The 24,852-nt window shown below is 53.9% G+C and overlaps 10 protein-coding genes across 10 annotated transcripts; 6 read left to right on the top strand and 4 right to left on the bottom strand.

Moving 5' to 3' along the window:
* Positions 1-692: 692 nt before the first annotated feature.
* Positions 693-6,026, top strand: BO86DRAFT_401138 (P-loop containing nucleoside triphosphate hydrolase protein; the record flags this gene model as incomplete). Its single annotated transcript, XM_025673756.1, has 15 exons — positions 693-908; positions 967-1,495; positions 1,580-1,806; positions 1,903-2,182; positions 2,236-2,469; positions 2,536-3,266; positions 3,328-3,493; positions 3,561-3,905; positions 3,984-4,107; positions 4,177-4,248; positions 4,299-4,349; positions 4,415-4,479; positions 4,544-5,162; positions 5,241-5,699; positions 5,804-6,026. The coding sequence occupies 15 exons, from the start codon at positions 693-695 to the stop codon at positions 6,024-6,026; spliced, it is 4,341 nt and encodes a 1,446-aa protein (XP_025526037.1).
* Positions 6,027-6,542: 516 nt separating this feature from the next.
* BO86DRAFT_133095 (uncharacterized protein) lies at positions 6,543-7,034 on the top strand. The gene has a single exon (XM_025666120.1). The coding sequence runs from the start codon at positions 6,654-6,656 to the stop codon at positions 6,903-6,905; it is 252 nt and encodes an 83-aa protein (XP_025526036.1). The 5' UTR covers positions 6,543-6,653; the 3' UTR covers positions 6,906-7,034.
* Positions 7,035-7,197: 163 nt separating this feature from the next.
* On the top strand, positions 7,198-8,666 carry BO86DRAFT_411089 (uncharacterized protein). Its single transcript, XM_025674552.1, has 2 exons — positions 7,198-7,390; positions 7,461-8,666. Exons 1-2 carry the CDS (start codon positions 7,306-7,308, stop codon positions 8,597-8,599), a joined length of 1,224 nt encoding a protein of 407 aa, XP_025526035.1. The 5' UTR covers positions 7,198-7,305; the 3' UTR covers positions 8,600-8,666.
* Positions 8,667-10,003: 1,337 nt separating this feature from the next.
* On the bottom strand, positions 10,004-11,053 carry BO86DRAFT_380686 (uncharacterized protein; the record flags this gene model as incomplete). The annotated part of the gene is made up of 1 exon (XM_025670735.1): positions 10,004-11,053. The coding sequence occupies one exon, from the start codon at positions 11,051-11,053 to the stop codon at positions 10,004-10,006; it is 1,050 nt and encodes a 349-aa protein (XP_025526034.1).
* A 2,307-nt stretch (positions 11,054-13,360) lies between these two features.
* BO86DRAFT_390514 (cupin domain-containing protein) lies at positions 13,361-14,041 on the top strand. Its single transcript, XM_025672409.1, has one exon. It carries the CDS (start codon positions 13,437-13,439, stop codon positions 13,947-13,949), a length of 513 nt encoding a protein of 170 aa, XP_025526033.1. The 5' UTR covers positions 13,361-13,436; the 3' UTR covers positions 13,950-14,041.
* A 539-nt stretch (positions 14,042-14,580) lies between these two features.
* BO86DRAFT_433790 (GNAT family N-acetyltransferase) lies at positions 14,581-15,297 on the top strand (the record flags this gene model as incomplete). Its single annotated transcript, XM_025675870.1, has 1 exon — positions 14,581-15,297. One exon carries the CDS (start codon positions 14,581-14,583, stop codon positions 15,295-15,297), a length of 717 nt encoding a protein of 238 aa, XP_025526032.1.
* Positions 15,298-17,369: 2,072 nt separating this feature from the next.
* Positions 17,370-18,551, top strand: BO86DRAFT_449256 (glutathione-independent formaldehyde dehydrogenase; the record flags this gene model as incomplete). The annotated part of the gene is made up of 1 exon (XM_025676693.1): positions 17,370-18,551. The coding sequence occupies exon 1, from the start codon at positions 17,382-17,384 to the stop codon at positions 18,549-18,551; it is 1,170 nt and encodes a 389-aa protein (XP_025526031.1). The 5' UTR covers positions 17,370-17,381.
* Positions 18,552-19,370: 819 nt separating this feature from the next.
* Positions 19,371-20,093, bottom strand: BO86DRAFT_411086 (ankyrin repeat domain-containing protein; the record flags this gene model as incomplete). The annotated part of the gene is made up of 1 exon (XM_025674551.1): positions 19,371-20,093. The coding sequence occupies one exon, from the start codon at positions 20,091-20,093 to the stop codon at positions 19,371-19,373; it is 723 nt and encodes a 240-aa protein (XP_025526030.1).
* A 472-nt stretch (positions 20,094-20,565) lies between these two features.
* On the bottom strand, positions 20,566-22,079 carry BO86DRAFT_390513 (FAD-dependent oxidoreductase). Its single transcript, XM_025672408.1, has one exon. It carries the CDS (start codon positions 21,982-21,984, stop codon positions 20,710-20,712), a length of 1,275 nt encoding a protein of 424 aa, XP_025526029.1. The 5' UTR covers positions 21,985-22,079; the 3' UTR covers positions 20,566-20,709.
* An 874-nt stretch (positions 22,080-22,953) lies between these two features.
* BO86DRAFT_316743 (intradiol ring-cleavage dioxygenase) lies at positions 22,954-24,231 on the bottom strand (the record flags this gene model as incomplete). The annotated part of the gene is made up of 1 exon (XM_025668138.1): positions 22,954-24,231. One exon carries the CDS (start codon positions 24,229-24,231, stop codon positions 22,954-22,956), a length of 1,278 nt encoding a protein of 425 aa, XP_025526028.1.
* Between the last annotated feature and the right edge of the window lie 621 nt (positions 24,232-24,852).

The following is a 24,852-nucleotide window of genomic DNA, read 5'->3' as shown; positions in this document are numbered from 1 at the left end:
GTCAGTTTAGGCCATCATTGCTCGACCTCTCTCATCTCACACCACCCTCCCTCCCAACCGGCCGGTCGGAGATTACCAGGACGTTGCCCTTCACCCTGCATCGGCTGGAATTGCCGTCAAAACAAGCATTATGAAACCCCTGCGATCCGTGTCCATCAAGTATCACAAACTGCAGCCACATCAGGCTTAGCTCGGGGTTCCTGGCAGACCCCGTATTCGTGTTCGCGGGCGTGGCGTACATGGCGGGCAGATACGGGAGCCACGTCTATCTATGGAAACTGGGCACACGACAGTCGAACCCTTCAGCTACAGTTATCAGCCACAGGACTATGACAATACTCCAGTCCATCTTGGTGACCTGTGCAAGTATTATGGGGACCTAAGCTCGGTGGCATGCCTCCCGTTCAACCAATCGGGAGCTGCCGTGGGGTTTGCGCAGGTCGCGCAACCTTAATCTTCCAATCCAACATCCACATCAAGAGGGATTTGGAAAGCTCAAGCGAAAACATCAACAACGACAGGTCTCCTATAACGTCGTTCAAGTTATTGACACAATGCGCCCAGTCAGAATTGGATGTGTTCAGCTATGGCAGCATGTACTGCATTTCTGGCGCGCAAGTGGATGGTTTCTTCAAATATATATTCCCCGGCATGCTGGCCACTTGGGGTGAAAACAAGGTCAATGATCCGCCATGACTGTCTTTCCTTGCCCCTCAGGGAGTGATAACTCCTTTGGCCCCGTCGTGAGCGGCTATTGTCGAGCATTCGATTTCACGTTGCTCTTTGAGGATGTGGTTCTGGTTTTTATTCCCTCGTTTGTCTTTCTAACCATTCACATCATCCGGATTGCATGTCTGCTCCCGAAACCAGTCAAGGGTGCCAACCAGCGACGAACAATCTCTTTGATGGTGCGTTCTCAGACTTATCTCCAGGGGAATGCCGTTGAGATACTAAAGGTGGCCACAGGCCCTGCATGTTGTACTCTTAGGGACTCAGTTAGCGTTGCTCGGAATCCGACAAAATACTCCGACCCTGCAGACGCGTGTCTGGCTCCATGCGCAAATATTGCAGGCCTTCGACACTTGTGTGGCGATTGTAGTTACATACCTTGAGCGCGCTCACTCGCCGCGGCCCCCAATATGGCCCAGTCTCCACTTATTCGTGGCTGTGCTGTTGGACAGTGTCCGCGCCCGGACGTTCTGGCTTGCTTCAAACACCATCCTTGCGCCAATTATCCTGAGTGGGACGTTGGGTCTACGCGTTTGGCTTTTGATACTTGAGTCTACACTACCAACACACCCACAATCACCGCAGCATCCAGATTCCACAAAGGAGGAAAGTAGCAGTCTGTGGGAGCTGTGTTTACTGACATGGGTGCTCCCGATTCTGAAACAAGGCTTCTTCTCGCCTTTGACCTTGGAGCAGGTTCCGCCCATCGGGCACAGCCTCACGGCCGAAAGGCTGATTAGGCGGCTGCAGCGACGCTGGGATCAGGGTAAGGGATCAGAGTGCGCTAGCCTTGAGCCGATTCTGCCTTGTTTAGATACTATGGCTGACTATCCACTCCTCCCTCCCACAGTGTACCAATCACGCAGAAACCAACTCTTCCTCACGGTATTTCGGACGTTCAAAACCGAATTCCTACATGGAGTCATTCCTCGATTGTGCTTCTCGGCGTTCACCCTGATGCAACCCCTTCTGGTCAACGCCATGATCAAGTTTGTGGGGTCTCCTGATAACCAGATGACGCGAAACAAGGGGTATGGCTTGATTGGAGCATCGGCAATAGTCTATCTTGGGCTTGCAGTAAGTGCTATTTCTGTAACGGCCGCCTGTGGCGCTCTGGACTTCTGCCTCCGGCGGACAAAGCTTCTCAGATACAAAATTAATAACATTGTCCAGGCATCCAAGGCCCTTTACAACCGACAGGCGTATCGCTTCGTGATTGGGGTACGGGGGGCCTTACTTGCTACAGTCTACAGCCAAACCCTTGAGCACGGGGCTGCAGATCAAGGGTGTACGTCTGCACTCACCTTGCTGGGGACGGACGTGGAGCGAATCGCTACGGGCCTCCGGGACGTGCACGAGATATGGGCCTCGCCGATCGACATAGGTCTAGCCGTTTGGCTGCTGGGAAGACAGCTTGCCGTTTCCTGCATCGTCCCTGTGGTTCTATCTCTCTGTAGGTTCCACTCTACATTTGCCGTGACACAGACTGACCCATTTCCCGCAAAGTGTGTATACTTGTTATTGCAAAGGTGTGCAAATTGAAGAATCAAGCTCAGCGCGAGTGGATTGAGAGAGTGGAAGGCCGGATCGATGTCACTCGACGAATGCTCAATGATATCAAATCCATCAAACTGCTTGGTCTTGGGGGGCATATTGAGACTATCATTTCCCGTTGTCGGTCGATCGAGATTGCCACCTCCCACAAATTCCGGTCCCTGCTGTGCTGGGAGGTCTTCATTGGTGAGTGGAATGACTTGACCTTCTTTGGTACAGGGTTTATGCAACCAATTCTGACAACGTCTATAGCCAATTTCTCATGGCTGGTTTCTCCCGCTGCCTCATTTGCCTTATTCACCATTGTCTCGACCGCAAACAAAAGCAGCCCACTCGATCCCGCACAGGCGTTCACCGCACTGTCTCTCATGAGCCTAATTACACTGCCAGTTCTTACGCTGATCCAGGCACTACCTGCTCTGTTCCAATGCTTGGGTTCATTCGCCAGGTTGCAGGAATATTTCGCCCACCAACACGCGCAACCTCTTCAGCTCGACTCCAAACTCGTGTCGTCAAGCTCATCGCTGCTAGGCCGCTTGGGCTCCGAGGTTCCATCTGCAGACACAGAGAAGGGCCCTCTAATCGCCCTGCGGAATGCCACAGTTAAGTGGAACGCATCCGGACCTGAGGTACTTCACGAGATTGATCTCGATGTGCATAAAGGTGATATAGTTGCGATCGTGGGCCCGGTCAGCGCCGGCAAGACCACGCTTCTGGAAAGCGTTTTGGGCGAAACTGTCGTTGATTACGGATACATCCATACGCCCCGTGTGCCGACGGCCTATTGCAGCCAGGTACCTTGGCTGGTTGAGGGGTCCGTCCGTGACAACATCGTTGGCCCCATGGGAATGCAGCCCGCCTGGTATCACCAGGTGCTCTGGATGTGCGGGGTGAGCGAGGATCTACAAGCCCTGCCGGACGGGGACTTGACTCGTGTCGGTGGGCAGGGGAATGCCCTCAGTGGAGGGCAGAAGCAACGTGTCGTGAGTTCTGCGTCCTACCGCTTTTGTGTCTCAGTCTCTTACACGTTGGTTCCTTTCATAGGCTCTTGCTCGTGCGGTTTATTCGCGCTCCGAACTTGTTGTTCTGGATGATATTTTCAGTGGCCTCGATGCTGTCACCATCGATAGAATCTGCCAGCGCCTGCTGAGCGCGGACAGAGGGTATTTTCGTTGCAAGGGGATCACGGTGCTACTATCCACGCATAACTGTAAGTACCCCTCTGTGTCTCAACTGCAAGCTACGCTGACGTGTTCGGTTTGCTTGGGATTGAACAGCCAAGGTTGCAGCACTCGTAGACGAGGTATTCGTCCTTGAAAATGGCAGAGTGGCGCAGCATATTCTGTCTTCAACTTCAACGCAGTCACCAGAAGCCCAAGCTCTCTCGACGGACGCTGATGAAGACGCTGCCAAAAAATGGCCGATAGCATCTGAACGCTGCGTAAACCCTGAGGAGGACGAATTGTCTTCCGACGAAAACAGTTGCGCTCATGACTCAACACAGCCTTCCCATACCGAAGTTGGAGCTGGCTATTCCTACTACCTCAAATCTACCGGTCGAACGCTTGCATCGCTCTACGTCATTCTAATCCTCATCGCCGCGTTCTGTCAAGACTTTCCCAGTAAGCGCGCCTACTCTTCGTTCTTGAGTGGCATCAATAGACCGCCGCAACTGACTCCGTGTTATTGCTTGCTCTTAGATCTCTGGTTGAAGTGGTGGTCGAATGCAGATTCGCAAGGCTCAAGCCAGCTCTCGGGGATGTATCTGGGCGTTTTTATTGCCTTTGCAGTCGGCACTGTTGTGGTGGGCGCAGCAGGCTCTTGGTTAGTACTCGACTACTCCTCTTAGGATCTGCCTGTCCCCACTCTGATCCCTGGACTAACGCCCAACAGGGTCTACCTGATACGCATGATATCCATTAGTGCAGAACGTCTACACGCGGACCTTCTGAGTAGCATAATGAGGTACGCAGTTGATGGCTCACTTGCATCACAAGCAGACCTAACACGTTCAGTGCTCCTCTTTCTTGGCTAAATGATACCACTTCGGGTGATATCTTAAATCGGTAAGATGACGCTCATTTGGCCATGGCTCAAGCACGCTAACTCATGCCTATCATACACATAATAGATTCAGTCAGGACCTGGAGCTAGTGGATATGACATTACCACTGGCAGCTGTCAACGCAACCAAGGGTGAGTGCAACCTGTGACCAGAATCCAAAGACTATCTCCGTGCTGACCAGCTGCTCACGCCAAGCCATCGGGTCGTGTCTCCTAAAGTTAGCGATCCTCTTCGTGGTAGCCAAGTACATGTCCCTGGCTGTCCCACCCCTATTGCTAGTCTGCTTCCTCCTGCAGAAATGCTACCTGCGCACGTCGCGACAGATCCGCCTCCTCAGCATCGAGGCCAAGGCCCCTCTGTTCCAGCACCTCTCCGAGGCCCTCAGCGGCGGTGCCAGCATTCGGGCGCTCCAATGGCGCACCCACCTCGAGGAAGCCAATCTTTCGATGGTGGACAATTCACAGAAATGCACATACACGCTTTTCATGGTGCAACAATGGCTGACCCTCGCCATGGACCTAATTGCCAGCGGTCTCATCGTGCTTTTAACCGTGCTGACGGTTTTGATGCGAGACTCTTTCGACCCGGGGTCATCTGGCACCGCCGTCGTGACCCTCATGAGCTTCACGCAGTCTTTGGCTCGGCTGCTCAAATTCTGGTCGATGACTGAGTCCTGCCTCGGAGCCGTCTCACGGATCCAGTCGTTCGCCGCCCACACCCCCTCCGAATCCAGCGGCAAGGCCGCCCTTCCACAGCACACAGCCTGGCCCAGCCGTGGCGCCATCGAGATGCAGAACATGAGTGCTGCATACAAGTACGTTCCACTCCCCACGCCCTTTCTCCTTGTACCCAATGCAGAAGATAGGGCTGACCTCAATAACTCACCCTCAAGATCTAACCCCGTCCTCAACGGCGTAAGCATGCGCATCGAACCCGGCCAGAAAATAGCACTCTGCGGCCGCTCGGGCAGCGGCAAATCCTCGTTACTGCTGTGTCTGACTGGACTCCTCCGACCCCACTGCGCGACCGGCACAATCCACATTGACGGCCTCGATATCACCTCCGTCCCTTCACAGGACATCTGCGCTCGCCTGAGCGTCGTCCCCCAAGAACCGTGCTACCTCCCCGGCACCATCCGCTTCAACATCGACCCAACCCACACCCTCTCCGACACCGCTCTGGCCCGCATCCTCGATACAACACATCTTACTGATCTCGTGGCACGACTAGGCGGCGTGGACGCCACACTCGATCCGACGCGGTGGTCCGCGGGACAAGGGCAGCTGCTCGCGCTGGCGCGCGCCGTCGCCCGACAAAGCAAGGTGTTGATTCTCGACGAGGCGATGAGTCGGTATGTTGTTCTTGCTTCCCTGGCATTTGCTGTTGGCTCCGCAGGGGTGGGGCTTTTGAGGAAAGGGTAGGGCTAACGCATAACCTCCATGCCGGGTATTGCAGGGTTGACCATGCGACACAAGCCCTGATGGATCGGGTCGTTTCGGAGGAGTTCGCGGATTGCACGGTCGTGTCGATCGTCCACCGGTATGATAATCTCGCGTGGTTCGACAAGGTGGCGGTGATGGAGAATGGGCGCCTCGTCGAGTTTGAGCGGCCAGACGCTCTGCTGGCGCGGGAGCAGTCGCGGTTTCGGGCGCTGTATGTCTCTAGTGGGTGCTTGTGATGTGGGTATCATTTCTCTTCGGTTTACCTCGTTGTCGTCTCTGTGACCAAGATTGTGGGGAAATCATGTACTGTACATGTAAATAGTCATCCGGCGGTTTGTAATAAGAGTACAATGTGGTTAATTATCATGGTCATGTAATGGTGACTTGCTGGATCTTTGTTTATTTCCGTGTAAACCTGGCTACAACTTACTGTACTGTACAGAAGACTGCGTACAATACAAGGTAATACTGAAACCTTTTGTATTTGTGAAACAAAGAGCTACGCACCCAATGATAACAATCACAACAGAGGCGGAAATCGGGCTCCCTCCCAGGGTTCCTACTCCTTGTATACTAGTATTCTTCCATACTTCCCAAATTACTGGCAGAACTGTCTTGTCTACTGAGCGCAGTTTAGTAATTCATACTAGGTAAGTGTATTGCATTACCCTTTACGGGGAGAAGTAAATATAGGGACTTAGTTGATCCATCTAAGAAAGATGGCCACTAACGCAGTACACTACAATTTTTGTCTTATTGATACATTGATGGCTCTGGATCGCGTTGGCACGTGGAAGGGCCTTCTGTGCTATTAGACGGTATTTTTTTTGGAAATCCATGTCTCCAACTCACTTCTCAGACGCATGCTTCTAAAACTCTATATTGGCCAGCTTTCGTCGGACCAAGTAGGCACTGGCGGATCTGGTCTGCTCTGCTCTGCTCTTTTTTTTTTTCCCGTTTTTTCTTTCTTTCTTTCTTTCTTTCTTTCTTCTTCGTTCCCTTTTTTTTTTCTTCTCTTCATTTCTTTTTTTTTTCTTTTCTTCATTTGTTTTTTTATTTTTATTTTTATTTTTTTTTTACCTTTTCCCTGTGTGTTTTCAATTGCTTGCTGGTAGTTGTTGTTGTTCTTTGACAGACAAGGACCTTGGCTAATCGAGTTGGTTCTTTCTCTCCCTTGTCACACAAGATGTACAACCTTGCATGGTATGATTAGATGGCTGAATCGATAATTAAGTTCAATCGCAGTTCTGGTGAGTGGTTTGCTCCAACCCAGACCCGTGAATTAATAGGTTAAACGCGACAAAGACCAATCTCCCGGCAATTAGGAGGCTATTTGCCTTTTAGCTAAGACTTAAATGGCCAGGTAGTCAGTAAAGTGATAAAGACGATTCTCTTTCTCTGTTTCCCTGCTGCCCCTCTTGTGTTGGTCACAGCAACTAACTACCTCACGTAGTCCTTGTTATCTGATATTCACAGTTTCCTCAATCCCGCCGACAACCCACCTACATCAGCAGGATGGTTGGAGAAAGTGATCCCGCAGAACATCAACGCAAGCGTCCCAGAATTTCAAATGACGAGTCAAGAGAGCAGGATGGGAACAGTAGGTTTTGCTGTCTTCGGGAGATCTTTGAAAGAAAAACACAAGAACTAACCACTTTGGAGTCCCCTAGGTTTGACACCCTCCCCCATTTCTCGGGGCCTCCATTTCACCCCAAACGAAAGACCGACAGAGCAGGATGACCCTTCCGTTGACTCGCGCCGACCACCGAATGGCAACGAGGACTGTGGCCCGGTCGACACGAAAGATCTCGAGACCGAGACCGAGACCGAAGCATGCAGTTCCCCGGACGTTCCCTACAAAGTTATCCGATCGGCCGGATTGGCCTACCCCGATGGTTGCTGCGAGCTTCTCATTTGCTTTGTGGCCAAGGATACCCAGTTTCAAGTGCGCATGGAGTACAAGAAGCTCCCGCCCGACTACAAGGTCGCCGATGGGACGACCCTCATCGAAAGGTGTGTCTTTCTGCATGACAAGCACCGCTGGGAGGAGCTGGTGGATACTTTGATGCCGTTCCTACAGCCCATTTTCAAGGAGCACAACCCACCACGCACCCTCGACTTGGACGCCCATCTGCGCAGCTCGCAGGTAAACCTGCGCCTCGAGATCCACGACCACCCGGAGCTTTTCGTCGGCTTCCTTGATGTGCCACCCGTGCCAGCGGTTTTCAAAGAAATGGCCGACGTTCCGCGATTCGAGCTGTCGCAGGTGGAGTCCTTCCGCACTATCCCGGTCAATAAGGTCTTCGAGGTGAGGATTCAGGGCAAGGCCTTCCTCTACAAGACCACGACAGTCGGAACCGGGATCCTGGAAGCCGAAGCGCTCCGGCTGCGAGAGATTGCGGCGCGATGTCCGGCTGCGCTTCGCGTGCCCCGGCTGGAAGGCTTTCTCGGCCTCGGGTCGCCATTCCCGGGGATCCTACTGACGTTCATTCCTTCGACTACACTGGGCAGCATGATAGACATTGAGACAGAGGTTGCTCTGGCTGAACGACGCAAGTGGTCCGACCAGTTCCACGAGGCGGTCTACTCCCTCCACCAGGGAGGGTGTATCTGGGGCGACGTGAAACCCGATAACGTGCTGATTGATCACAACCGGGATGTATGGCTAGTGGATTTCGAAAACGGCCTCACTCCAGGCTGGGTTCCCTTGGAGCTTGTGGGTACGAAGGCCGGAGACCTGGAGGGGTTGAGCAATGTACGAAAGAAGTTTCTGCAGTTGCCGGATTCTGCAGAAGAAGTGGCTACTTAGCCGTATCTCATTCGAAGCCTTTTTCGGGATATCCATCGTCTTGTATCATTACCAGAAGATCACTAGTAGACCTGTCCTTCCTTGAGTTCCTGTCTGAGTCCTTGTCATATAAAGCCTGTAGCTGTCGGCTTGTATATGTTCCTGGTGTAGGTGTAAGATTTGATCTGCCGGTGGTCGGTCGGCCAGATCAACTACAGTCGTATGAGTCTTTCCATTGTACGGGTAGGGAGCGTAAATCTTGTCCCGTCATGCTTCTGTTCGTAGCCACACTGTTTACCTTCTTGGCACTGACAACATCTTCACTGGGGATAACAGACAATGATTCCACAAGACATCCACAGGTTCCCTCACATGAGGAGAGATTGGTCTTCCATTGATAGCCCGAGACCAAGACCCGTGTCGGAAATGGCTCAGTCGTCGTAGGAAACCTATGTTTGATCTGTGTCGCAAAGGTATCCTCACGACACGAGATGTCCGACACTGGCCTGCCTCGTATTCAGTCGGAACACTCGATCATCTAGCACAGACATCAACTGCTTTGGACCCTGACTCTTGTGTAAAGCTAGCGAGCCTGTTCCATATAACCTGGAATGTTCCGCATCCCACATCCCACGGGGAAAAGCCCTCTATCTCGGAAGGTATAACGAGGCGTAAACGATTGTGTGAATTCAATATTGCGAGTGTTGCAATCTGTCTTCAAATAGCATAAGCACCACTGGTGTCTATATGGATGTCCTGCGTTGATGCAAGCTTTTAATATCTTCTGTCGGTGGCCACCACGATGCTGGGTGCTATTCGGTGTATCCATGTCTGGGTTTATACCTTTGTTCTCTCTCTCTCTCTGCTACCTAGTGGGATGTTGTACTGTACATTGTTGCATGCTAGTGGGTAGCGTGGAAAGGATTGTTGCTATCATACTTCAGAATTGCATGGTTTATCTCGAACAATTTCTCAATCCCCAACTTCAGCCTTGAATGATAAGGACTGAATGTCAGAAGATAGACAAACATCTTGCAAGCTTAAACCCCGCTTAGGGCAACCGTGATGTAAAGGCTGTTGAAGTCCATCGCCTTCTCTGATTGCTTGAAGGCAGCTAACCGCGCCTCGGCCACAGCACCTGTATAGATTAGGTTGTTCCTCCCAAATGGCCTGGAATCCACCATCTTCACGCTCCCCGACACACCGACACAAGTCACAAGCAGCCGTTGTTCAAAACAGCATGGCGCACAACTCGGCCTGCAGGGTAGGGGGAGAGAACATCCCAAAGGAAGAACTGAGAACTAATTCAGCGAAGAGCAAGATCTCAAAAGTTGGCATTGTTGCAAGTAGGTACAAATACTAATCATTATCTAGAATGGCACCCGCCCACGAGCTCAGCGGATGCGCGTATCGGCAGGGAGGCGTCTAGTCGAACTCTTCGGGGTCTTCCTCTTCGAGGAACTGTAGCAAAGAGTTCCGAGTGACCTCGTGGATGGCCTGATCCAGATCCATACAGTCTGGAGGACTGCCCAGGGCTGGCTCCGGAGTATCTCCGAGGCACTCCAATAGGAAATCCTCTCGGGTATTCTCCACGATGGGTGACAGAGACCCAAACGAGATGTCGTCGTCAGGGGATGCAGGCACGCCTTCCAGAGTCTCCAGCGCGTGGCTCGGGAGGGAGCACTCTATGCTGCGTCTGATGGAATCCGGCAACCTGAATTCATCGGCCTCTTGAAGAGCGCCTCCGGGAGTGTGCAGCCAGTGTGAACCCATCCGTATCTCCCCTAGGTTCATGTCCTCGAGCGCAGGGCAAATGAACTCGCCCATCTCTGGAGCCTGAGCAGATTCCTGCATCAGAGACTCAAACGAGAGACTCTCGGCCGGTCCCTTCGAAACCAGGCTCGTCTTCCACTCTGCCAACCACACCGTGAACAACTCCGCATCGTCGACACGGAGTCCCTGAGCCTCCCGTTCTGGATCCAGGAACAGCCTGAATAGCTGTCCATACTCTTCCTTCTTGAGGTGCTGCGGGTCATCGCACACGAGGTCCAAGTCACACCATGGCTCCACGCAATAGGACCGGAACCCATACACGAACACATCATTTAAGGCGATGACCCCTCCGTACGTAGGGATGGGCAGTAAGGTTGCCGGCCACTCCTTCAACAAGAACTTGGAGCGGGCACTTATCACAGCATCCGCGACGCCGCTGCGCGGCTCCGGCGCCCCGGCGCTGCTCACATCCCTACACTCCAGCACCATGCTGAAGATTTCGCCCTGGTGCTCGGAACAATAGACGGCCAGTCGGTCGTAGAGTTTAAGGTTGTCGGCGTCGTTGCCGTCGGTCTCGTGATGTTTCGAGCCACGGTGCTCGTGAATCGTCGCGTTGAGTGTGTAGCCCTCGCTCGCTGGAAAGATCACGCGCAGCGTCTCGATCCAGCGTCCGCTGATGGTATCCTTGCTGCCTGCTTCCATTTTTCTCTCTTGTTGATGATCTAATGTTGGTCCTGAAGACGAAGCTTTCTACCGTGGTGTTTGGAGTACGTTGTGGGCGTATGGCCTGAAACGGTGGGTATGAGGTCCTTTAGCAACACAAGCGGGTTTATGTACTGTTTGGGTACTGAGTGCTGAACAAGGAGCTTGCTGGAACGTATCCTGAAGAACGGCATCGTGCATGAGCTCCATCATCTATTTCGTGCAGATCTCCGTGATAGAGCTTTCAAGACTATGTGTTCATTGTTCGACAAGTCTTGGATACAAAGTCCTTTAATTGATTAACTCCCCATAAATGCTATGGTCACATTCTATTTACCGTGCACAAAAGGTTGGAGGACTTTGGCGCGTTCTGTAGTAAATCGATAGCTCTGCAGCGTGATTTATAGATCATCAATTATGCAGTACAAAGGATCCGTGGGAGGGCCCATCTACTAGTCGATATCAGGCAATCACAACGCACGACGCGATTTATCCTGCGCCTCCCGGAGACTTGAATGCCGGAGTTGTTCGCCAGAAACAATATTTTGCTTAATGAATGGGAGATTCCAGGCGTAAGTGGCAAGTATGTAGCACGAGAATAGTTAAACCATGCGGCCAAACCATTGCATTTGGGAGCAGGTACAAACTAGATCAGACTTAGCTATTTTGCTGTCGGACTTCTAATACCAACCGAAGATTGTACACTTACCAAGTCACATTCACATTACTCACTACACCTGCTGATTGTTCGATCTCGGTCGCAACCTTTGGCACTTAGCGTAGGTCCAAGTACCCTTGGGGCGGTGATATCGCCGACTATTCTAGAACAACTGAACGAGGCTAATTTGTACAGCAAATAGTGGGATACCAGATCGCAGGGCCAAATTAGGGCTGTAACGACAATGTCCACTACTGGCAAATCCCAGACGGGGTGTGGGAATCTATCCGCCAGTATCTGGAACAGCCCCATCGCAAATTGTCCCTCTCCTGCTATCATTTTCAATTTCCTTGATTTTGCTCAACTCAGTAACCTGCACATGAAGGATCATATCTCCGTTAGAGTATTTGCTGAAAGCTAGTGCTCCGGCTTTAGTTGTTTGACAATCAGCTTCTCCAGCTATAAACATGGCCAACTGTTGGCCTTTAGAAAAGGAGCTTCAGTCCGAGAAGATTATGCCTATTAGATAGAACTCTACCTACGTAGAAAGACAAAATAAGTCGACAAGCGGCAGAGGGCCCTAGCCGCAGCAATTGAAATTGAAAATAGGAGGTATGCAAACCATAAGACTCCACTGTCTTCCAAGATACCTCTCTTCCCGGTTTACCGCACTACGAATCATCTTCCACGTAGTCATTTCACGGCCCTAGAGTGAGGCTTAGATGTCATTGCTTTCACAGCGAATATTTGAGGAAGTAGAGTATTGGTCTGCACAACAGTCAAGTGATGGAATGTGTCGAAGCCCCAACGTTCACAACCGATATTCCCAGATGCGAAGAAACACCGTGCTATTTGGGGGGCTACAATGATACTTGTCATATCTGGGGGATGTTCGGCGTTTCCGACTACGCGCCTTGCACGGCTGAATGTACCGACTAGCTATTGTACAGAGTATTACTGATGCGCCCAACAGCCCGTCAGAGGCCTCGATCCAAGGATTCCATCGTAGAGAGTCTTTCTGGAATGGACAACGTTTGAGGCACGACATCTATGTCAAGTTGCGACATCTTGATGGTGCTTTCATATTTTTTACCAAGTCCATCAGCAAACGACTCTGGTAATTAAGCAACTAGTGCAATTGCACTGACCCCGAGAGATCTACTCTCGATGCTAATAGCCACCTTAGCTCACAATAAAGAGTAGCGAATCCCAATCCCAAATAGACGACCTTTGACATGAGGCAATCCATAGTCGTTGCTATGGAGCTATATCTGAGGGGGGTGTCTTACTGTCTTCCTGGTTACTCGGCAGGTTCTGAAGAATGAGGGTTATCTGCCCCGCACTAGTAAAGCGAGGCTAAACCTGTGGAATAAAGCAGTCCTGTGCCCACTCGACCAGAATGTACCATCTAGAAGCAATTCGTAAGATACCCGAATGCTTACACTTCTTCTCCCAACCCCACTCTCTTGAGACCAGGACAGAAGCGTATAGAAGAAAGAATAGTTGATTGGCGAGCCGTTGTTATTTGCACGGGAAACGCGGAGATGTCGGACACCGAGCGTCCGACCCGAATGCCGAGTGGCCCGTTCCTCTCTACAAATAGTTACATTTAGGTCTCCTCTTACTCTTCACGAGGACTCTTTTCTGCACTCCCAACTCCCACTGAAAACGTTCTTCCTCCCATTCTCTTCTCATCCCTGATTACTTCGTTCAAGCCAGCAACCCATGGCTCACTATATCACCACCCACGACTCCAACGGAGCCGCCATCTTCTCCCAAGGTTCGGACGAGCAACATACGATACCCATTCCAATCGGTGAAATCAAGATCCTCTCCTCCAGCCACTCATTCCCACTCGATCTCTCCAGTGAGGCCGATATCGAGCAATATCGCGAAGACCGCACCACCACGTTCTTTCCCGGTAGCCGTCGGATCTGCCCTGAGGGCGGGACCGCCACCTGCATGATCACGATGGAGCCCGGGGCTGAGAGCCCCATGCACCGGACTCTGACTTCGGACACGGTGGTACTGCTCGAAGGCGAGATGGAGATCACGTTGGACTCCGGGGAGACGCGGATCCTGAAAGCGGGCGATGTACTGGTGCAGAGAGCTACGATGCACCGATGGAGGAACGTCACTCCCAACAATGGTCGTGCCCGATGGGTGGCTTTTATTCAGGCCTCGGCTGAGCCCCTGCGGATTGGAGACCAATCTCTCGGTAACGAATGGGCCCATTAATGCCGTGTTGGGCTGACGAATATGGAGCGGGTTGGACCTGGGGATTGATCTTAGCATTTGTGTAGATAGGTATGCTTGAAGATATACGTTATCAACGAGGGTTATGATGGCAGTCACCTGCAATTGTCTTCAGTTGTTCGACTCTGGATGGTAACAGTCTTATTACATAGTTCGTTGATAATGGATGTGAGAGGGATGAGTCCATGCGTAGGCTTACCAGGATGAATCATTTCCCTCAACCCTTATCGACCATGTGGATCGTTGCGTACCTCCCTCCCAGAAGGGTAGTTTGAAGCTATTCCAAGCTATCTTGCGGTGGAGACTACCGGGATTTGCGACCCCGGGATTTGTAGCCACTTTCAGCTCCACTCATGACTCACCATGGGTGGATCTCAAACGGTAACGTCGAAACAGGAAGCATCGTAGATATCCTATAGCAGTATCTTTGATTGTAGTGTGTATTATCTGACTCACAATCCCCCAAGTCCGTAACACCTATAAGTCGCGGGGTCGAATGCGAATTAGCCATCATGTCAAATTCAAGTATTCTTACCAGTGTCCTCCCCGATCAACCGATACCCAGACCACGTGTCACATCTCCAATCAATATTATACACCAGCAACCATCGCAATGACCTCCCCGGACTTCACCTACACCTTCTTCCGCATTCCCAAGGACGAGGCAACGATCCGCGCCTCAGCCGCGCAGTATCGCGCCCTCCGCCTGGAAGCCCTCCAAGTGTCGCCCGGCTCCTTCTCCTCCACCCATGCCATCGAGTCCGCCTTCACCGAGGACGACTGGATCGCCCGCCTCACCGTGCCAGACCGCGAGGTGTTCATCTGCGCGGCCACTCCGATGACCTCCACTACCGCCAGTCCCAGCGGCTCCGAGAATGCCAACAGCGGAACGCAATGGATCGCCCAGGTCACGCTGCGCGGCCCCTCCCCCGCCGACCAGTTCGCTCTCCCCGCCGCCGCAAACCCACCCGCACAGCGCCCGGACAGCGAGGAAGAGCGCTGGCAGATGCTGAGTCTGTTCACCCTCCCCGCGTACCGCGGCCGCGGGCTGGGCGCACAGCTATGCCAGGCGGCCCTGGACTGGCTGCGGGAGTACCGAGCGGAGCCCAACACGGTCCAGGTGCGGCTGATCGTCAAGGCGGGCAACGATGTGACGGTCAACCTGTATCGAAGGCTGGGGTTCGAGGACGCCGGGCGGGCGACCTTGGTCGAGGCGCTGATCGCGAACGGGGATGAGGAGTTGGTGGAGGTAGTGCGGAAGACTCACGGAGCGGTGGTCGATGAGCAGCGTCAAGGGTTGGTGATGGTTATGAGGCTGCGGCGCAACTAGGGCGGGCTGGGAGTAGAACTTGTAAGACTATTCTTGAATAAAACCTTGAGGCAGCTGCAATATACCTAACCATCCTGTTGGGTGCATAGCGTTGTCTAGTATTTCATACGGCAAAAAGCACTACAACTGAAAGGATGGCAACTCCATGGTGCGGAAAAAGCAGATATAGAGATAATGCCTGTACGTATCGACAAGACACACAGGATGAGTGACCCCGTGCACGCAACGGGTCAAGTACATTGATCAATTGAGATCCTGATTGATTAACAGTATGTCTTCGCACTTCAGAAGACCCAAACACAACATGAATTATCCTGGCCACAAGCTGTTCCGGGGACTGGGAAGGATGCAGGTTATGTATCGGTTTCGCTGAGCTGGGGAATGAGAACAAAGACAACAGTCGTAAGTGATGGCTGTCCGAGAGAAACGTCGACAACCAGGCTCTTTCAGTCTGCAGCAACCCAGCCCAAGCCTTTAGCCCCGCTCCGCCTTCTGAAGCCGGAGAAGAGACCGCCCCGCATCAACAATTGTCTCCTCCAGCGAGTGATACTCCAATCCTAAACCTTCCGGGACTTGGACGTATCATCCGTGTACACGTCCGTGGGGACATCCCCGGTCCCGGCCTCCCAACTGGCACGCGGTCACGAATCTCGGGGATCCCCGCGCGCAGCGCATCGAGGAACTGCTGGTAGGTGGAGTTGCCCGAGCAGATGAAGAAGCGCTCATTGCCGGCGGCGGGCAGCTCGTAGGCGCGCAGATGACATATTGGTTGGTGGAAGTTTCAGCTCTGCTTGACGGAAGAAAGCCTAAAACGAAGATAGGGCTGCTGCGTGGCTATTTGTACTTCAAGGAAACATGCTGCAATCACCAGCATGAAAGAGATCGCCATCCCAGGTTCTTCGCTTTCTACCTGTATACCTGGCACTCGAGACCGCAGGGAATCCATTCGTCTACTACTTTTGATGCTATCTCCGCAATCTCCCGGGGTCCCTCAGAATGTGGTTGCTCCGGGCAAGTAGTCAGGTGGCGTGTACTTGATGAGCAGGAGTGTGACGCCCAGGGGTCCCACATACTCGTGCTAGCTCTTTGTCGATTTGCTTATCCTTCTTCTGTAGAGTCCCTGTATGAAGTTTCCACGGCACCCTCGGCAGAATTATCCTTTCCATTATGGACCAATCTAGAAAGTTATAAGAGCTGTCTTGGGTCAGTCCACGGCCAGAAGCCAAGACATGGCAAGGCAGTAAGCCGATCACAGCCACGCGCTGATAAAGCCGGTAAGCCCGGCCGGCCTTCTCTGATTAGGGAGTCAATCAAGTTGTTAGACTTCCAACCTTATCGCGGATTCAGTGATGAACCGCACAGCCGAGGATTACCCGAGATCCGGCAATCGATCGCGGCATCTTGCTCCATGTCGATCAATGTCATACGCCTGCATTAGCCTCTGAGCTAAAGGTCTAGCAGAGGTCAGGGCCTGCCTGGATGACACACATGGACCCACCAGACGAAAGCCGAACCTGTCAGCCGACACCGGTGGGTGTGGTGATAATCTTCTGCAGCTGAGACATCGGGACACGCTCGGCGTGCAGTACATACTCGCTCAGCCAAGTGGGATGTGGATGGTAACAGACCTCCTACCTGTTTGGTGGGCCTGGCGCACGTCCTACTGCTCTGTCCAGTGGGATGCAGCATACTAAACCAATGGCGAGATACGGTTACTGACGGTGCGAGAAGGAATCAGTCCACTTCGATCTGGCACAATGCCTAGGGTCTAGGGGCTGGGTGATGTGACTTGGCGAGGTCACCCATTAGGCAGCACAGCACATGTTTGGCGTGAGTTGCCGATCCCTCTACATCCTCTTTGCTGAATACGCAGCGATGAGGTGGTGACGACACGGGGCGGTCGAAATTTGACCACGCAGATGATACAGCATTCCCGTAGCATCGACATATAATCACAGATGATATAAAAAGCCCACCCACGCACGACAGTCCGAACCCTACATCGCCATTCACATTCTTCACTGTCTGTTGCATAGACCTCCCTTGTGGCCAGAGAGCAATACCATATCATCAATCAAGATAGCATGGCCCTCTCCAATATGAGCGCATTGGCCGAGACAATGCGAGCTGTGGTCTGGCAAGGCCAGCCATTCAACATCTCTGTCCTGGACGTCCCCAAGCCCACCATCCAGAACTCGACCGACGTGATCGTTCGCATGTCCCGGGCCGCCATCTGCGGATCTGACCTGCACATTTATCGAGGCACCATGGAACACCAAGTCCTCCCTGTCGGCGTCGGCCACGAGGGGGTGGGATACATTGCCGAAGTTGGGTTTGAGGTTAGCTTGTTGAACGTGGGCGATGCGGTGATCGTGCCCTTCACCAATCCGGACGGCCATCTCGAGACGGCCCTCACACCAGTCCCGTATGCGGCGTTTGGCAACGGCGGGACTCTGGGCGGCACCCAAGCCGAGTATCTACGAGTACCGCACGCGGAAGAGGGGCTCATCCCCATCTCTGCCGTCAACTACACCGACCCGACCACAAACGAGACCACCTCCCTGCTCAACGACTACGTGATGCTCTCGGACATCTTTGCAACGGGCTGGACAGCGCTGGACTTCGCAGGCTTCCAGCCGGGCGACACGGTAGCCATCTTCGGCGCCGGGCCCGTGGGCCTGATGGCGGCGTATTCGGCCACCTTGCGAGGAGCCTCCCGGGTGTACAGCGTGGACTATGTCCCGGAGCGGCTTCGTCTGGCGGCGTCTATTGGCGCCATCCCCATCAATTTCCAGACCGCAGACCCCGTGGACCAGATCTTGGCCCGCGAGCCACGGGGGGTGACCCGGAGCGTCGATTGCGTCGGATTCGAGCAGGTCAATCGCAACCTGACCGTGCAGTCGGACGTCATCCTGCAGAACATGCTGGCCGTCACGGCTGTCAACGGGGGCATGGGCACGGTGGGGGTGTACAGTCACGGCGGGCACGACACCGCCAGCCAACCCCGGGCGTCCACCATCCATACCGATTTCAACCTCTCGCTGGCCGACTTCTGGAGCAGGGGCTTTCATTGGGGCGCTGGGATCTCCAGGCCTCTCGATCTGGCCCCGCAACTGCTTCATCTGGTCGCCTCGGGCAAGGCCAGGCCCGGGTTCATCGTGAGTGATGTCGTCGATATCGAGGACGCCCCGGCCGCCTACGCGAGGTTTAATAACCATAGCGCGACTAAGGTGGTGATCGCTTTCGACCATTAGCTCCAGTTGCTGGATTGTGGGATGTGCCGCATGTCTGAGTCTCCGAGTGAACTTGGTTGTAGATGTGTTGCAAGAGCCCGCGATCCCTGCTTAAAGTGACATTTGTTGCGATCATATTGATCTGATCGCTCTCAGCGCTCACGCAACCTGCGTTTCATTAGATAAAGGTACATATTCTTCACTCTGCTAGCATCAAGTTATTCCGTCTTGTTATTCGTCCACACGTCCTATTTATGTAGGTACCTACATTTAGCTCGGGATACAGGAAGCCCTTTTCCACGCGGAAGCAAGTTGGAATGTCGATCAGGATTTCCTGACTGAGATGATGCGTATTTCAATTATGAGAGAATCGACACTAAGTGGACAGCCCACTCCAGGATGCTCACTGCTGCTACTTCCAGGTTAGACAGAGTTCGAGCAGGGGTGATGCCTCACTTAGCCCAAGGCATCCATCCAATGGCAACCAGATGATTCTGCTTCCGATAACAGTGCGATGGGCCGTTTTGCAATGAATACTGGGTGTATGGGATGCACTCTGGCAGGACGAACTTGCCGAAGTTGCCTGGATATTACATCCTCCGGTTTAGATGTTCTGGGTTTGGTGTAGTGCAAAGGTGTGGGCCGCAGTCCACCACCCCCACGTTGGTAATGAGATGGGCATAGCTCGTGGCAGTCAAGCATGGCTATATATCAACACCGACGAAGGTCTTTTCAGAACTATTATCACGCACCCGCCAGTACTCCAACGTGAGACCCTGGGCCCGTCCCAGTCGATAGTCCCGAGAGATCGAGGTTGTGACGACGAGACCCCGGCAGCCATCACACCGAAGTCTCCCGTGGTGCAAGAGGTTCGAGCAGTGCCACAACCTCCTCGCGCTCATTCCGCATGGCAAGCTGGAGAGCAGTTCTGCCCTCCTCAGTGACGCAGTGAACATCAGCCCCGTGTTGGAGCAGGAACTCGGCCGTCGCGGCGTGTCCGTTGCCCGCCGCAAGGAGGAGAGGCGTATAGCCCCGGCGGGAGCGGCGATGGACATCCGCCCCATGGGCGACCAGGGTAGCGACGATGGGCGTATCGCCCGAGCTAGCGGCCCAGTCCAGGGCCGTGTAGCCCTCAAAGTCGGCGGCATGGACGTCGACGCGGTAGCGGGCCAACACGTCCACCACGGCGGCGTGGCGCTGTCTCGCCGCGTAGACGAGCGCCTCGTAGATCTCTTGGTTGTTCTGCGACACGAGGCCTTCGACCACGCTCACGAGGCCCTTTGCCGCCGCCAGCTCGATTGTCCGGCCGTGCGCGCATCCGCGGCTGAAATCGCCGTGGGTGAAGGCGAGCCGGGTGGTCTGCTCTTGTGTATGTGTGAGGGGGTAACTGCGCGCGTGGAGCACGGTGTACCGCAGCGCGTCTTCTCCGTGCACTCGGTAGAGGACCGGAACGAGGGCGTGGTAGAGAGTGCGGTTCGCTCGGACCAGGTACGAGAGTGCTTCTGCGTCCAGGCACTGGGCTATCATAACAAGCAGTTCGACGGGGAGGGACTCAAGAGCCATAATGAAGCTGAATGCCAGGATTCTGAGGAAGGATTGTGTCTCTGCTGGCAGTTTGAATGAGAAGATCGAGCGCAATGAGCGGCGGGGTGTTGCGCAGCCATATATTCGCTCCCACGGGTTGGCTAGACTTCTCGACTATCCAACCTTCTGTGCTTATTGGCTCCAAGGCCGCGACTCCACCATCGCTTCCCCACTTCATTAGACCTGTTCGGTAGGAAGTAGTAACTATAGCCGAATGGGCTGCGATGGCTGAGCTGAGCAGCTGCCCTACCCTTCGTGGCTGACTGCGCCACGTTCTTCTGTCGACGCCCAGGCTCGGACTCCAATGGGGTGTGTTGGGTGCAGGAAAGGAAAATGAAGTAGTGATTTCAGTGATCTCTGTCGTGAAACCTTCCATGGACCGCATTGGTTCATATAAGCAGTGAACCCGAGTGCAAGCACCACGGCGTCAGCTCATTCATCTAGATCTCAGCTGACAGCAAGCTTCACCTCATGACGTGTATCTTGTCTCGCTCGACAGAACTTTCAAAAAGTTCTTTCAATCTATCTAACTCGTTATATAGATCTTTGACACTAAAACATGGATTGTCTAAATACATCATGGATGGCCCTGCGCCTACTTATGTAACCGTTTATGCCAGAAGAAATACCCGTAGACCCCCGTAAGCAGCAAAGGATAGAACGCCTTGTAAGCCCCGGGGGACATGGAGTTCTGCATATTCTGCATGGTGTATCGCTCAATAGTCGTGGCCGGCGAGCCCTCCGTGAAGAACATCATCTGCGCAACATCCTCCGCCCGCTTCTGGAACACGACTGCACGGGCAAACAGCTCCGTCTCATACTTGAGCAGTGCAGAGTCCAAGTCGGAGGGGCGGACCAGCGCCCCCAACGCCTGCGCCAACTGCAACACATCCGTAAGCGCCTGGTTAACCCCTTCCCCGGTAAAAGGGCAGATGACGTGGGCCGCGTCGCCCACGAGCGTCAGCCCCGGCCGGTGGTCCCAGCGGAAGCCGACGGGCAGGGTGTAGAAGGAGCGAGATGCCACGGGCGAGTCCTCTCCGGCGTGAGCGATAAATTCCACCAGCTCTGGGGCATAATCACCAAACTCGCGCATCTGCGCCGCGCGCACAGCCAGCGGGTCCGCCAGTGCGTAGTCAACCTGCTGCTCCCACCCCTCCGGCCGCGCCCGCCACAGCCCGACGTTAATGCTGCCGTCGCCCAGCTGCTGCCCCGCCAGCATGCAGCCCGTCGAGTACGCAAAGATCGCCCCGCCCTTGAGGCGCGCCGCACATGCTGGCGCGGTGCGTGCGGCATCTGGGATCTGGAGCGCGAACCCGCCGATGCCGGCGTACCGGGGCACGGTGTCGGAGAGCGCCGCACGCACTTTGCTCCACGCGCCGTCGGCGCCGACGATGAGATCGAACCCGGATGCGGTCGTCCCGTCGGCGAATTCAAGGGTGTAGCCCTGTCTGGGCTCTGCTGTGTCGGCGGTAACCACGCGACGCAATGGACGCTTCCATTCTATCGTCCCGGGCGGCAGGGACTCGACCAGCATGCGCCGGAGAGCAGACCGGTCGATCTCCGGCCGCCCACGACTGTGTTCTTTGGTGGTAGGGCTGAGTTGAATATAGGGTTTGAGCTGCTTATCGCACACCAGGAGTGCCTCTCCGTCGAAGCGCGCGTGCTTCAGGAATTCCTCGTACAGGCCCGCGGCCTTGAGGGCGGCGAGCCCGCCATTCTCATGCAGATCTAGCGACCCACCCTGTGCACGGTAGTTGATCGAGGGCTCCGCCTCGAAGATCGTCACCGTGAATTTGGGCTGGTTGAGGAGCAGGCGAGCGAGCAGGCATCCGGCGGGGCCGGCGCCGACGATGGCTACTTTGAAAGCCATGCAGAGTAGTGGACAGATAGAATTGTCGGCTGTGAAAGCAGAGGTGAAAGATAGAGGAGTAAACTATCAATTTGGGGCTTCTGTTGAATGGTCAGAGCAGTAGTTGAGAGGGACGAAGGAAAGAGGAAGATACGAGTCTTTTATTGCAGGGCATCGCAATGATTACTCAAATGGGCTAAGCCGCCACGTGGGTCGGCGCAGTAGGCAATCCATGCGCGGCCCTGCACAGCCCAGCTGGGCTTATGGGGTCAACGTATAGTTAGATGTCAACCAAGCCGTTACTGCTTACTCAGACAATGATCCAAGGTTGATAATTCCATCTTGAGCAATTATCATTCGCGGAAATCGAGGCACTAAGGCTGGTTGCTGATAGCGCTTCGGCAGTGGAACCCAAGGCAACCTATGCGAGGTGGACTCCCAAAGCATTAATGTATTAGGTCGGATAAATTCTTAGGTATTCTATTTTTGCTAAGTCATCATAAGGCAATGTCATCTGAACCATTCTATTATATGTCCTCATGAGGTGACTCAATCGAAGCGGGAGCCCGAGAGATAATTAAACGAAGATATCGACAAATCAGATCGACTAGCAGACGGACCCAATTGTTAAGAATGAGACATGTATTATAGTTTCGTCTGGTCCATTGTAGTTAAGATTGAGGTCACAGGTCAAGGGACGATTCTGTGGACCGAGTGTTCGACCGAATGCCTGGGTTTACGTCTCCATTGCTGCTGCTGCAACCCCAGAAGACTCTAAACACCAAGGATGGGCCAAGGAGCTAATACAACGATGTAGGACAAGGTATATTGTGTACTGCTAGAACAGTGTTTTTGAAGTGATATTAGATGTAAAGAGAACAACACATCGACTTAGCGCGGTCAGAATGTCTATACGATAGTAATCTAGGCATTCCCACTCTCAGCATTCCCTCACTCGACCTAAACCAACATCTCATCGCCAATATACCCTCACAGCGCGGTAGCTGTTGCAGCACTTTCGCTGGAGATACTCGCCAAGTAGGCCGCCTCCGTGGATTCCGCGTGTGCCACCGCCGACTGCAAGGCATCGTGATCGGCCTGCTGCTCCTCTGTCTCGGTGGCATTATCCCACGCCGTGGGAGGCGGAGCCGAATACACCGCGGGACCTGGCGCAGTTTCGCCCGGCAGGGCGCCGACATCAACGTCATCAGCGCAGTCCTCGTCTGAGGTGGTGTAGTTGGCCCCAATTCGACCCGTGCCGCAGGAATACTTCCCTCCGTCAGCACCATGGGTGAAGCTGTACTCGGACTGCCAGCTCGCTGACACATTCACTCCAATTCGTACCCACATGTACAGCCCATCCTGCAGGGTATCTCCCAGGTACTCATAGTGGAAGACCGGATCTGATGCGGAGAATGCGGTCTCCTGGTGGAATGTGTCGTCGAGAGCATTACCAATCACCGCGTAAGGGTTGAGTGTGTAGGGGTAGGTGGTCTCGACAGCGTCGATGAGGGCTTGGTCGAAGAAGAACTGGCCGATGTGGCTAATGCTGCCGCCGGTGATGGTGCCATTGGGCAGGACGACCACGTTGGTATGGGCGATGATGTGGATGTGGTTGGTGCGGCCGGTGTAGTGGCCGGGAAAGATAGTCTGGATGCGCGCCACCCCGTCCTGGTCCGCCATCTGCACGGCGCGCAGCCAGGTTGCGTTCACGTTAGAGTGGTCCAGAAAATCGCCGTTACCCTCGTTGATCACCCCACTGTACACCCCGGTCGCGTTCGCGTTCCACATATCCCAGAACATCCCGGGAACGGGGAGACAGCTCTCGTAGTCGATGAACTGCGCCTCCACGATGATGGGCACACCGAGCTGGTCCTCTCGCGCGTCCTCGCGGATGAGCTCTCCGGGTACATAGTACGGCCCATTGTCGCCGTAAGGGGTGAGAAGCACATGGTGTTCGTCTGCAAAGACCTCTCCCGGGCGGGATGGATCGATCCGCGGCCCGGTGTAGAGGTGAGTGGCATTCAGGATCTCGACGGTAGACCGCTTGCGCCGACGGTGATGCTCGATAATCTCGTCGCGGCGTTCGCGGAGACGCAGATTGCTGCCTGAGCTCTCCAGGTCTCCAGCGCACGACTCGAGACTGCGTCGCGCGTTGATTGTGTGGCGATGGCGGGCCATCGCGGCTTCTAGGGTTTCATGGTCGAAGGCGCCGTGGGCGGCGGCGAGGGCAGCCCAGCCCAGGAGTAGATGGTGGTGTAGTTTCATGTTGCTGCCTTCCTTGTGCTTTTTTGCCCACTTCAATCGATCCCAGTTGTTGGTGGAGGGACTTGGATGAGATTGCTTAGGTGGTTTGATGCAGTGCCAGCGACAGCCAGCCTTTATATTTCTTATGCCCGCTGTGCTTTGTCTCGCATCTCTCCCATTCGGACTGACGGAACCTGTCTCCCTTCCCTTCGCTCTTCCGTCACCTTCGTTTCTCAACATGTCCACTTGGATTACCCCAATTCCCCGATTGAGTAGCGTCGTCCGAAATACATGGCAGGACAGGAGCGCAAAGTAAAGTTTGGGTTGGAGGTCAACATGACGGGATAACTCCTCACTAGTCTCGGCAATGTATACGCACTCCGCAGTCTACCTCGGAGTATGTAAGATCATTATCTGGGACCAGGTAATCATCCCAATCCCCATTCGTCGTTGAGTTGGTCGAATATCGTAGTAATAGTCACTGGGGCTTGGATTGGGACAATCTTGGGCCGATGTCCCGTCGACGCGTATCTCCCCTCTCTACCCACCGGCGGAATTAGGGCTCGGATTGACAATGAATTGACAATGAAATGAGCCAGCCAAGCCAACTTACCCAAAGCTTGCGTCGACCCCGCTTTCCAC

Source organism: Aspergillus japonicus (genome assembly GCF_003184785.1).
Source record: "Aspergillus japonicus CBS 114.51 unplaced genomic scaffold BO86scaffold_37, whole genome shotgun sequence".
Classification (NCBI taxonomy): domain Eukaryota; kingdom Fungi; phylum Ascomycota; class Eurotiomycetes; order Eurotiales; family Aspergillaceae; genus Aspergillus; species Aspergillus japonicus.
This window is presented reverse-complemented; position numbering and strand designations above follow the sequence as displayed.